We start from the raw sequence: 13,454 nt of genomic DNA on the forward strand, positions 1-13,454 counted from the left end.
GAGACCCCTGCCTTCAGTCCTAATGAAGGGCTTTTGCCCAAAACATCGATTTCCCTGCTCCTTGGATGCTGCCTGACCTGCTGTGCTTTTCCAGCACCACTCTAATCTAGATATTGGTGACAAGCTATTTCCTTGAACTTCCGCAGCCCATTTGGTGTAGGGACACCCTCTGTGTTGTTGGAGTGGGAGTTCCAAGATCTTTACCCTGTGACACTACAGGAATGAAGATATATTTCCAGGTCAGGATTGTGAGTGACTTGGAGAGGAACTTGCAGCTCCTGTTGTTGACATGCTCTTGCTGACTATGCGGTAGAAGTTGTAGATTTGGAGGGTGCTGAATTTGAAGTCAAACTATGACAACCTAACTCATAGAGTCATAGAATCATGGATCCATGCAGCATGAAAATCGATCCTTCGTCCAACTGAACATAATCGCAAACTAAACTAGTCCCCCCAGCCTACTCCTGGTCCATATCCCTCCAACCCTTTCCTATTCATGTACTTATCCAATGTCTTTGAAACATTGTAATTGTGCCCACTTTTGAAGAAGCTTTGGCCAATTGCTGAAATGTGTTGTTTTAAGGGGACGATTCTAAAAGAGTTAATGCTGAAGGCTGCACCGAATTGCACCCAACGGGACAATATCATAAATATTTGTATGGGGAAAGGCAGAACAGCTCTAGATATCAAAGGAGAGGTTGACCACATGTAGAATCCCCATTGCCTATCATACCAATGTCAAAAAGTGTGGTGCTGGAAAAGCACAGACGGTCAGGCAGCATCCGAGGAGCAGGACAGTTGATATTTCGGGCAAAAGTCCTTCATCAGGGCTTCTTGATAACTCAGCTACATTAGGGAGATTTAAACAATCATTGGATAAGCACATGGATGATGATGGGATAGTGTAGGGGGATGGGCTTAGATTAGTTCACAGGTCGGTGCAACATCGAGGGCCTAAAGGCCTGTTCTGTGCTGTATTGTTCTATGTTCTATAAAACATCAATTCTCCTGCTCCTCGGATGCTGCCTGACTGGCTGTGCTTTTCCAGCACCACACTTTCTGCCTCTGATCTCTGCAGTCCTCATTTTCTCCCATCATACCAAAGTGACTTGTACCTGATTGTTGTCATATAATAAACCAATGTCTTGTTTAAGACCCTTGTGGTTTTCCTCTACCACATGAGACAAAGCAGGCCCCATAGATCCCAACCCTACAGGAGGAAAGTAGCAACAAACCTTCTTTTTGATGCCAAATTGTTTAGTTAGCTTGTACAACCATGGTGGCAGTGGTGGTCAGCTGAAGGCTCACATTAGCTGCACCACTACAACACAGTGCATCTTGTAGATGGTATACCCTACTGCCATTGGACATAAATGTGGAGAGAGTGAATGTTGAGGGTGTTGGATGGGCACCAATTCCTTGAGCTGAAATTTGACTCGTTTTTTATATTGGAAGTTTCAATAGGGAGTGTACAGCACTTTGGACTGGTTCTCCAAAATGATACTTTACATGATGTCAATAAAAAATGTCAAAGTTTTAGTGAGAGAAAGAGAGAAGAAACAGGGCGCTCTGTACCAGGCTGACATTCCAGGATGCAACTTGACTATGCTCTTCGCACATACAATGTCGTCGGTCAGGTCATCATCTAGGAAAGCTGCAATAGAAGATAATAAGTATGATATTAGAATGCGTCGAAAGATTTTGCATTCATCCAGCAGTTTTTGTCACTAATACCAAAGTGTTTTACAGACAGCCAATGGTTTGCATTGCAATTGCAATGTAGGAAATACATAGACAATGTTCACACCACACTAGAAGTACTGTGACATTGTAGTAATATTATTAGACCCATATTTCAGAGACCCAGGCCCTAGGAATATTGGTTCAAATCCCTCAGACACAGTTGGTGGAGTCTGAATTTAATACAACTTGGAACATAAAGCCATCAATGACAATTAAACTGGTATTGACTGTCATAAAAACACATTTAATATCCTTTAGAGAAGGAAATGTGCCATCTTTACCTGGTCTGGTCTACATGTTACTCTAGCCCCATGTTAATGTGGTTGACTCTCAACTGCCCTTGCAAATGGCTGGATCAAGGTATTAATTTCAAGGGCAATTCAGAGAGTGCAACAAATACTGGGTTTGTCACTGGCACATCATTTTGTTTTAAAACCACCCGGTAGACTCCAGCAAGCAGCAATTATATAAATGTGCAGATAATCTATTAATTTAATGGAGAGATAAATATTGGCCAGGACCCCAGAGTACACTTCCCACTTCTTAGGTGAAAGGATATTTTACACACCTCTCAAAGAACAAATGGGACCTTGGCTAAACGACTTGCCTGAAAGATGGGACCTCTAACAGTGTAGTGCTCCCTCAGGGTTGCACTGGGGTGACTCTGTGTTCCACTCAGAATTGTCTGGCTTCGCCATAGCTGGTACAGGTGCACAATCCTTTATCTGAAATGCTCAGAACCAGCTGGTTTTCGAATTTCAGAATAAGTGACAGTTCGATGATGAAATATTTTAAAATCTTTCCGAAGAACAGACTTACTGTGAGTAAAATGGGCCCTGAAACAGAATTGAGGCCTGCCAGTGTTGGGCCACACCCACAAGCATCACATCTGAGTTAAACGCATCGAGTGGGTGTGGAGTTGGGTTAACTGTTTGCATGCCAAACAGCCTTGTTAATAAGAATAAAAACTTCACAAAAAACCTTTGGACTTTGGAGCTTTTTGGATTTCGGGATTTCGGAAAAGGGTTGTCTACCTGTACCAGCTTTTTAAAGTGTAGTCCAAGTGACCTTCAAGAAACTAATGATTTAATATCCATCAATGGTCCCTTGACAATTGAATTTTGTCCCATGTCAAGTTTCATCTCACTTAGCAATGGGTGGTCCTGGAGGAAGGTGATCACGAGAAGTTTCCAAGACAATGTTGGTATCACTGAGTCATCACTGCCTTAGCAAAGCTGAGCGTGCACCTGCATCTTCCACTATCACTTTCTTCAGAAGCATCAATGTTCAAAATTCACCTTTGTAACGTAGACCATTATTAGCTAAAGTTACCACAGTCTGACTGAACTGTCGCACTGCTCAGTCATTGTAGAGACAACAACGATGCTTTAACCTGACGGTGACCCCACTTCTCAGTGAAGGGGAGAGGTTGAGTAAGAGAGCTCTTCACTGGAACCTCAGCCAGTGTGGAAACTGCTGTTACTCTGTATTAGACAACCAGCTATCCAGCCAATTGAGCTAATCAACTCCCTTCTACAGCAGTGGGCCAAGACGGAGGAAATTCTCTCCACCTTTAGGATGAAGAAAGCTTGAGCCAAGCAAGTCAGCACCTAGCATGGTGACGAAATGTCTGAGAACAAATCTTCCAGCTCAGTGAGTAAACTTACAACCCTTTCCTGTATGCTTGGCATTGTCAGATACCTGGTAGCTTCAACAACTCGGGTGAACATATTCCTGGAGGTTTCATCCCATGACTTCCAACAAAGGGTCAAAGGGCCTGTACTGTGCAGTACTGTTCTAAAGTAATCCACATCTCCACACATCCCATATCATTGGTCAACCAGCACTCAGCCAATTGAGAATCGGGGTCATTACTGGTTGGATGGTTCTTGACTACATGGGTCTTTGGGACCAAAAAGTGTGGCACTGGAAAAGCACAGCAGGTCAGGCAGCATCCAGGGAGCCGAAGAGTCGATTTTTCCGGCATTCCTTATTTCAAGATGCTGTGTTTTTCCAGTGTCACCCTTTTCAACTCTGATCTCCAGCATCTGCAGTCCTCACTTTCTCTTTAAATGGACCTTTATCTTCCAAGTCACGGGAGTCATAGAATCGCAGGTGTTTACTTCACAGAAAAAAAAATTCAGCCCATCAGGTCTGTATGGGACAACAAAGATCTAACTACCCTACTCCCAGTTTCTAGCTTTGGCCCATAGTTCAGGAGGTAGTGGCATTGCAATAATATCACTGGGCTAGTGACACAAAATCCCAGGTCAATGTGCTGGGTATGTGGATTTGAACCTTCACCATGGCAGATGGTGACATTTGATTGCAATAAAATTGGGGAAAAAGATGGTCTAATTGTCACCTTGTTGATAGTTGCTAAAAACCCATCTAGTTCACTCATGTCCATGAGGGAAGGAAACTGCCATCCTTACCCAGTCTGGTCGACACCTAACTCCAGAAACACAGCAATGTGGTTGACCCTTAACTACCCTCTGGGCAATTCAGATGGGCAATAAATATTAATGCCCATATCACATGAAGTAGCTTCAAAAAAGTGAATATCTAAATACTAAATAAGTGTTATGAGGTCTTCTATCTGAACCAACTATTCATACCCTGTATTCCAGAGTTGCACACCCCTCTGAGTGAAAAGAATTCTCCTTTAATCTCCTCTAGGTGTTCTCATTTTAAATTTTTGACCTCTGGTTATTATTATTACTACCAATGGAAAAGTGTCTTCCTCTCCATCCTATCCATACCTCTCATAACCTCATACACCTTCTATAAAATCATACAGTACTGTCAGCCCATCAAGTCTGTCCTATCAAAGTTATGCTACGATCTGCCTGAGTCCCACTTTCCCACCCATGGCCTTTAATGTTATGACATGTTAAATACTCACCCAAGTACTTTTTCAAGGTTGCGAGTATTCCTGCCTCAATGGCCCACCCAGGTAGTGTATTCCAGATCTCACCACCCTCTGAGTGAAAAATCTTTTCCCTCTAAACCTTCTGCACTTCACTTTAAGATTATACCCCTTATTATTGATCTTCAATGAAGAGAACATCTGCTTTCTATTCAACCTCTCCATACCTCTCATAATCTTATAGACATCCATCAGGTCCCCCTCAACCTTCTCTTGAATCTGGGGTTGTCCAGCCTCTCTTCATGGCAACAATGCTCCATCCCAGGCAACATCTTAGTGAATCTCCTCTGCATTCCCTCCAGTGCAATCACACCCTTCCTCTTGTGTGGTGACCAGAACTGCACACAATACCCCAGATGTGATCAAACCAAAGTCTTGTACAACTCCAATGTGACTTCCCTGCTCTTGTAATCCATCCACGACTGATAAAGGCAAGTGCCTTGCATGCTATTGACTATTAACTAATAGTTGAGATTAGAGATAGATGTTTAACTACTCTGGATCACGTTGACATATGTAGGGAAGATGTGTTGGGTATGCTAGTGGTTATTAAGGTGGACACATCCCCAGGACCAGATGGGATCTATCCCAGGTTGCTGACGGAGGCGAGAGAGGAAATAGCCGGGGCCCTGACAGATATCTTTTGTGACATCCTTAAAAGCAGGTGAGGTGCCGGAGGACTGGACGGTTGCTCATGTTGTCCCCCTTGTACAAGACGAGTAGTAGGGATATTCTGGGTAACTACAGACCAGTTAGCCTGACGTCAATGGTGGGAAAGTTGCTGGAGAAGGTACTGAGGGATAGGATCTATTTATATTTAGAAAAGAATGGGCTTATCAGTGATAAGCAACATGGATTTATGCGGGGGAGATTGTGCCTTACTAACTTAATAGAGTTCTTTGAGGAAGTGAAGGAAGGGCTGTAGATGTCATATAGATGAACTTTAGTAAGGTGTTTGATAAGGTTCCCCATGGTAGACTAATGGAGAAAGTGAAGCCACGTGTTGTGCAGGGTGTTCTCGCTAGGTGGATAAAGAACTGGTTGAGCAACAGGAGACAGAGTGTAGTAGTTGAAGGGAGTTTCTCGAAATGGAGAAAGGTGACCAGTGGTGTTCCACAGGGGTCAGTGATGGGGCCACTGGTGTTTGTGATATACATAAATGATCTGGAAGAGGTCACTGTTCGTATGATCAGCAAGTTTGAGGATGACACGAAAATTGGTGGAGTAGCAGAAAGCATAGGGGACTGTCAAAGAATACAGGAGATTATAGATAGTCTGGAGAGTTGGGCGGAGAAGTGGAGATGGAGCTCAATCCAGGCAAATGTGAGGTGATGCATTTTGGGAAGTCTAATTCTCGAGCAAATCATCCAGCAAACGGAAGAGCCTTGGGAAAAGTTGATGAGCAGAGAAATCTGGGAGTTCAGGTCCATTGCACCCTGAAGTTTGCTGCACAGGTGGATAGAGTGGTCAAGAAGGCATATGGTGTACTTGCCTTCATTGGACGAGATATTGAGTATGAGAGCTGGAAAGTCAGGTTAAAATTGTACAAGACATTGGTTCGGCCACATTACCAAAAGGATGTGGACGCTTTGGAGATGGTGCAGAGAAGATTTACGAGGATGTTGCCAGGTATGGAAGGTGCTAGCTATGAAGAGAGGTTGAGTAGGTTAGGATTGTTTTTATTAGAAAAAAGGAGAATGAGAGGGGTCCTGATTGAGGTTGAAAAATCATGAAAGGTATAGACAGGGTGGATAGAAATAAGCTTTTTCCCAGGGTGAAGGATTCAGTAACGAGAGGTTATGCTTTCAAGGTGAGAGGTGAAAAGTTTACGGCAGATACACGCGGCAAGTACTTCACACAGAGGGTGGTGGGCGTTTGGAACATGTTGCCAGCAGAGGTGATAGAGGCAGGCACGGTAGATTCATTTAAGATGCGTCTGGACAGATGCATGAGTAGGTGGGGAGCAGAGGGATACAGATGCTTAGGAATTGGACGATAGATTTAGACAGTGATTTGGATCGGCTCAGGTGTGGAGGGCCGAAGGGTCTGTTCCTGGGCTGTAAATTTTCTTTGTTCTTCATTCTTTCTTTGTTCTTATCCTATTAACCTATCCTGCTATATTCACGGATTTGTGGAAAAGTGCCCTGAAATCCCTCTGTTCCTCCGAACTTCTTAGTGTCCTACTACTGATTGAATTCTCGTTTGCCTTGTCTCTCATTCTCCAAATTTTTTTGTTGGCACTGAGGAGTTCAAGAAAGTTTTTATGAACAGCACAGAGGCTTTATTAAACTCAGCTGTTTATCTCTGTGGGTGCACTCACAGCAGCACTGAGAATTAGTTTGTTCGTTCCTTGCATGTCCAAGATGGTCCTGGGAAGGAGTGGGGAAATCAGAGTCTAATGGACAGTTTCTCACCAAGTTCGCCTTGAGAACTTTAAAGAAACTACAGGTAAGCTATTTTCTGCACTTCATTTAACTTTAGAGAGGAACGACAAAAGAGTGTCTTACCTGAGCAGCTCATGCCACAGTTCCTTAATGTAACAGGAGTATCATTATCCAGACACCACCAGAAACTGTTGATCTGAAATATGCCACAATCCATTGACAAGATTTTCCCCTGGTGCCAGTCAATGTTGAGGGCAGCAGAATTGTATGCACTCTCATAGAAGGCGGTACAAACCCCTGGGGATCAGAGAAAAAGGAGGAACATAGGAATGGAAGAAAGCTATTCAGAACATTGACCCCTTTCCGCCAATCAGTAAGATCATTGCTAATATGAGGCCTAATTTCATATACCTGCCTTTCGCCCATATCCCTTAATATCTTTGGAGAGAAAGAAGAGTGAATATTTCAGATCCAGTGACCCTTCTTCAGAACTGATTATAGCTCAGAAAAGGCTGGTATATGTGCTGAAGATGGGGTGGGAGGGAGAGAGGAAGAGTCAACATAGTTGGAGATGGAGCCCACAGAGAGAGAACAACAGAGGGGCAAAGGAATGGGTGAAGGTCAGCCTAGGGGAATCAATAGTTGCTGATGGGGACCGTTAATGGTGGACAATCAGTTGTTTGCAATAGCAGCCCAAGTGATGATAAGGCCTGGCATGTGGGGGTTGGGTAACGACATAGGAAATGGTGCTCAGGCCCTAAAATGATTAACTCAATATTGAGCCCTGAAGGTTACAGGGTTCCCATCCGGAAAATGAGGTGCTGTCCTTCCAGCATACACTGAGCTTCACTGGAGCACTGCAGCAAGCCTGAGACAGATATTGGCCAGGGAACAGGGTGGGGTGTTAAAATGGCAGGCAACTGGAAGCTCAGGGTCATTTTTGCAGTCTAGTGAAGCTCAGCACAATATTGAGTGCAATCAGTTTAGGGTCACGACCTTACCCCAACCTCCACCAGGCCTTGTCATCACAAGGGCTGCCCTTAGAAACAACCCATTATCAGCCACTGATGCTCCCTATTAGCAGCTCTTTATTCTTCCAGGCTAACCTTTACCCATCCCTGAACTTGGCCAACTGTTCATCGCACTCTCTGAGCTACATCTCCTCCTTTTGCTGCCCATCTTCAGCATGCTTTTCCCAGGTACACGCAAAAGGGTAATGAAACATTAACTCTGCTTTTCCTCCACAGACGCTGCCAAACCTGCTGAATTCCTCCAGCACTTTCTGCTTTTGTTCCTGATTTCCAGCAACTACAGTCCTTTGTGGGTTCTTTTTTTACAAAATGCATCCAACTCATTTTTAAAATTAACAACTCATCCGACATCCCCAGCCGTTTGTGGAAGTGAGTTCCAAACCTCTCCCACCCTCTGTGTGTAGAAGTGTTTCCTATAATCTCTCCTGAATGGTCTGGCCCTTATTCTCAGACTATGCCCCTGGTTCTAAAATCCCCAACCAGTAAAAATAGATTAGATTAGATTCCCTACAGTGTGGAAAGAGGCCCTTCGGCCCAACAAGTCCACACCGACCCTCCGAAGAGTAAACCACCCACTTCCATTTCCTTGTCACTATTGACACCTAACACTATGGACAATTCAGCATGGCCAATTCACCTAACCCCCCACCTCTTTGGAAACTGGAGCACCCGGAGGAAACCCACACCGGCACAGGGAGAATGTGCAAACTCCACACAGACAGTCACCCGAGGCTGGAATCGAAACTGGGAACCTGGTGCTGTGAGGCAGCAGTGCTAACCACTGAGCTACTGTGCCACCCACAGTTTATCGTTATAAAGCCTGTCCTTTCCTGTTAATATCTTGAGAATTTTGATCAGCTCACCCTTTCAGTTCTTAACTTTGAGAGAATATAGGTCTAGTTTGTATCATCTCTCTTCATAACTTGACCCTTAAAGTGGGTGGGTAGAGATAAGCAAACCCACTCAGCCTTTTCAGTTTAATCCAGTATTCAATTAAAATTGAGCTGGGAAACCTTACAACCTTGAAAAGTTTCTTGGATGAGCACTTCAAATGTAATAACATTCAAGACTATGAGTCTAAAAGTGTGGCGCTGGAAAAGCACAGCACCCAGCTGTGGCCCCAGTGCAGGGAAGTAGGACTACAGATAGTTAATCTATAATACAATGGTTTCGTTCTTGTGCAACCCTGTGCTATAGAAAAATCGCGCTTTAGAAACAGAGCTTAAAGTGTTGGTGACGTAATGGTATTACAGCCAACACACGTTTTAAAAGTTTGCGTTTTACAAAGAGTATCCTCAATTCATCAAACGCGTTACAGTGAATTCGTGCTAACGAAACACGCACTATGGCAGAACGATCTGTGCTATGCAAGTGCTGACTCGATGGGTCAAAGGGCCTGATCTGTATTGTGTGATTGTATGTTCCTATATTCAGAATCAAACCATAGTGGCTCATTCATCATGTTGTTTTATGATTACATTAGATTAGATTAGATTCCATACAGAGTGGAAACAGGCCTTTCGGCCCAACAAGTCCACACCGACCCTCCGACAAGTAACCCACCCAGACCCATTTCCTTCTGACTAATCCATCTAACACTATGGACAATTTAGCATGGCCAATTCATCTGACCTGCAGATCTTTGGACTGTGGGAGGAAACCCACGCAGACACAGGGAGAATGTGCAAACTCCACACACACAGACAGTCACCTGAGGCTGGAATCGAACCTGGGACCCTGGTACTGTAAGGCAGCAGTGCTAACAAACTTTCCTCATTCCTGAAGAAGGGCTTATGCCCGAAACGTCGATTCTCCTGTTCCCTGGATGCTGCCTGACCTGCTGCGCTTTTCCAGCAACACATTTTCAGCAGTGCTAACAACTGAGCCACCTTGCCACCCCATGGCATGGACATATAAACTTACAAATTAGGTGCAGGGGAAGGCCAAATAGCCCCTCAGGCCTACTCCACCATTTGAACATAGAACCTAGAACAGTACAGCACGGTAGAGGCCCTTCAGCCCTCAATGTTGTGCCAGCTCTAAGATCAGATTTAATAATTTTGACTGACCTGATTGTGGCCTTAATCCCAATGTTGCACTTACTCTTTTTGATTCCCTTATCAATCAAGAATCTGTCCACCTGTGACTCAGAAATATTCAAACGTCCTGCTTCCACCGCTCTGGGGAACAGATGTTCACAGTTTAGTGACTATCTGAGAGAAAGGATTCTTCCCCAATTCTGAGGAAGGGTCACTGGACCCAAAGCATTAACTCTGATTTCTCATCGCAGATGCTGCCAGACCTGCTGAGCTTTTCCAGCAACTTCTGTTTTTGTTTCTGATTTACAGCATCCACAGTTCTTTCAGGAGATGTCTTATTCATAAGTATGTTCTCTGGCCCTAGTCTCCCTACAAGGGGAAATGTGCTGTAAGTATCCACCCTGCTGATTCTCCTCAGTATCATTAGATTTCAAAATGATCGCCACTCACTTCTAAACTCTAATGGATACAGGCCTAAATTATCCAACCTTCCCACAGAAGACAACCCAACATCTCAGAAGGCTGAGTGAACCTTCTCTTATTCAATCATTCAATTCCAAAAATGTGTCAATATATACATAATTATTCCTTCATTTTAAAAAAGTTATATAATTGTACTTAGAATGTTACAAAGTCAAAGCTATTATCCAAAAACCTCATTAATGTCATTCAGAATAATCAGAAGGAGATACTAGGCAGACTATGATGATAACTGGGGCATTTATTTATGAGCAGCTACTGAAACTCACAGTTTTGTAGACTGTATCCTTCAAAACCATCCAATCCAGCACGCTTGAAGATTCGAGCTAACTCGCACTTGTCATAGGTTTTTGCCCTTGTGATCGTGAGGATGGTGCTCAGAAACAAGAGCTTCTTCATGCTTCTGGTACACATTCTATTGACTTCGGTAACAGTTTCTTAGATAATCTTACTGTGTATTTCAGAAACCACAAACAAAACTCCTAGGAAGAAAGAAGATGTGACATGCATTGTAGCTTAATAATACCACGAGCTCTGCCAATCCCTCCATTATAATCCTGTACAGATCTTCAAATCACCCCAGATTCAACGTGCATCCTGCACTATAATTAGTTGATATCCCTCAATCCCTGAACATGCTTCATTGCATGAAAATCAACCTGGTGTGACTCATTTTAAGAATGAAAATGTACCACTGATTTCTTCCTTCAACTTTAATTATTGGGATGGCATTTGCCATCATGTAAACCAATTTTCTGAATCTGGCAAGCTTGGAAATTTAGGACTAATCACCCCTTGATCAGAGTGGCTTGCCATTGGAATGGACAATTAACAGTCAACCACACTGTCATGGGTCTGGAGTTAAATGCAGTCCAGAACAGATAAGGCTGGCAGATTTCCTTTCCTGAAGGATGTTACTGATCTAGATGGTCACCATTGGACTAGCTTTTTAATTCCATGTTGAGTAAATTCAAATTTCACCATCTGCCATCATGAGATTCAAATCTATGTTGCCAGAACATTAGTTTGAGGTTTTGGATTACTAATCCAGTGACATTACCAAGATAGCACATCCTCAGATCAACATATTCTTACCCATTCCTCTTAATAGCCTGGAGGGAAAAATATCAGGTCCGCAGAAACTTGTCAAACTTAATTTCCAACATTTTGTCCATTACCGTTTGGAAGTGTTATTTTCAATCACAAAGACCCTTGAACAGATTATTCTGGCATTTGTGCTTTCTTTACAGTGAAGACAAGTGTTGGAGTTCAGAAAGACCCAGAGGTTCAGTTACATAATTCTTTGAAATTTGGGTCATGTATCGACAGGCTGGCTAAGAGGTATTTAGCACGCTGGCCTTCGTTCTTCAGACCTTTGAGTATAGTGGCTGGGATGTCATGTTGAAATTGTACAGGAACATTGGTGAGGCCTCTTCTGGAGTATCGTGTCCAGTTCTGGCTACCCTTTTGTAGAAAGGGTATTTTGGGGGATTTCAAGACTCAGGGAGGTGGGACTAGTTTAGATTGGGAATATGGTCCGCATTGACTGGTTGGACTGAAGGGTGTGTTTTCACGCTGAATGATTCTATGATTCTAAGTCTCCTGTTTCCTTATGATCCATTATGGTCTCACCTTCAGCAGTTAGAATAGGCCAATTTTCCTCTTCACTGTTCTTATTCTTAATGTTTAGCAAAGTTTTTGCTTCCTGTTGGCTTTGATACCCACAGTTAGTATTTTTTAAAAACATATTACCTTATTTACCTACATTATGGTTGAGCACAGCCCAAAGTAGATCGATATGTCCAGACCAATGTTTCTGCTCCATGTCCCTCTGCAATTCACTTTAGCAGGATATTCTTTGACTTCTTTCTCTCTCATGGGTTTATTTATCTTCCTTTAAACACATCGTTGTTATGTTGCCCCGGATTTATTATTCAATTAACAAAGCTTTTTATTGAGCACCCAAATAAATCATAGAATCCCTACTGCACAGAAGCAGGCTAATCGCGTCCCCATTGACCTGCTGAAGAGCATCCCACCCAGACCAACTCTATCCCTGTATTTCCCGTGGTCAATCCACCTAACATGCACATCTTTGGACTGTGGGAGGAAACCAGTGCAGACACAGTGAGAATGTGAAAACGCCACACAGTCGCCCGAGGGCAGAATTGAACCCATGCCCCTGGTGCTGTGATGAGCCACCACGCCACTCTGGATTCTTCCTCACTTCATCTATCCTTTATCACATGACCTCATGTCACACATCAACTTTCTCTTTTCTAGTGATTAGCCCCTCATGGGACTTGACATTACTGCCCTTGTAAAAGTTGGAGAATTACAGAGCTCAGGTGGATCCAAACCTTGAATTAAATCTCAATTTGTGGCAGTTTTGTCCTCTTCCCATGGTCACTGGCTTTGAAGACTAATTTGTCTTTCTAACGCCTCCACCCCATTAGCTCCACATTCCTCTTCCCCTTTACCCCAACCCTACCAGAAATGTTCTGTGAGACACTCAATTAGTGTTCCACTAATTTAAATGAAGCTGTTGTCTTTTATGTTCATGTGTTTGCTTAGTATTCTATCAAATGCTCCTGTTCCAGTCTAGGCTATTCCATTAGCAGGTCAACACCACTGTGACAAATAACCTCCTGTCGCATCAAAGTTTGTCTTACTTAATTTAATATCTGTGCTCTTACCCATCCCAGATTCAATATCAAACCTAACCCTATTAACAAGCATTGATATAAACCCGGTACGTTATTAATGCCATTTTCAAATGTATTACGACCTCTGATAAAGTAATGATGTTGAGGTGCTGCTGTTGGAAAGGGTGGACACAGTCAGACAT

General features: G+C 43.3%; 1 protein-coding gene across 1 annotated transcript in view; it reads right to left on the bottom strand.

The window, feature by feature from the left end:
• LOC122555592 (lysozyme C-1-like) overlaps positions 1–11,080 on the bottom strand; it is a 14,801-nt gene extending 3,721 nt beyond the window's left edge. The window contains exons 1-3 of the mRNA XM_043701625.1: positions 10,876–11,080; positions 7,180–7,353; positions 1,576–1,654 (exon numbers count right to left, since the gene is read on the bottom strand). Of these exons, the coding sequence (XP_043557560.1) occupies positions 1,576–1,654; positions 7,180–7,353; positions 10,876–11,020 (398 nt within the window). The 5' untranslated portion in view covers positions 11,021–11,080. The remainder of the gene's footprint in view (positions 1–1,575; positions 1,655–7,179; positions 7,354–10,875) is intronic.
• Between the last annotated feature and the right edge of the window lie 2,374 nt (positions 11,081–13,454).

Source organism: Chiloscyllium plagiosum, chromosome 12 (genome assembly GCF_004010195.1).
Source record: "Chiloscyllium plagiosum isolate BGI_BamShark_2017 chromosome 12, ASM401019v2, whole genome shotgun sequence".
NCBI lineage: Eukaryota > Metazoa > Chordata > Chondrichthyes > Orectolobiformes > Hemiscylliidae > Chiloscyllium > Chiloscyllium plagiosum.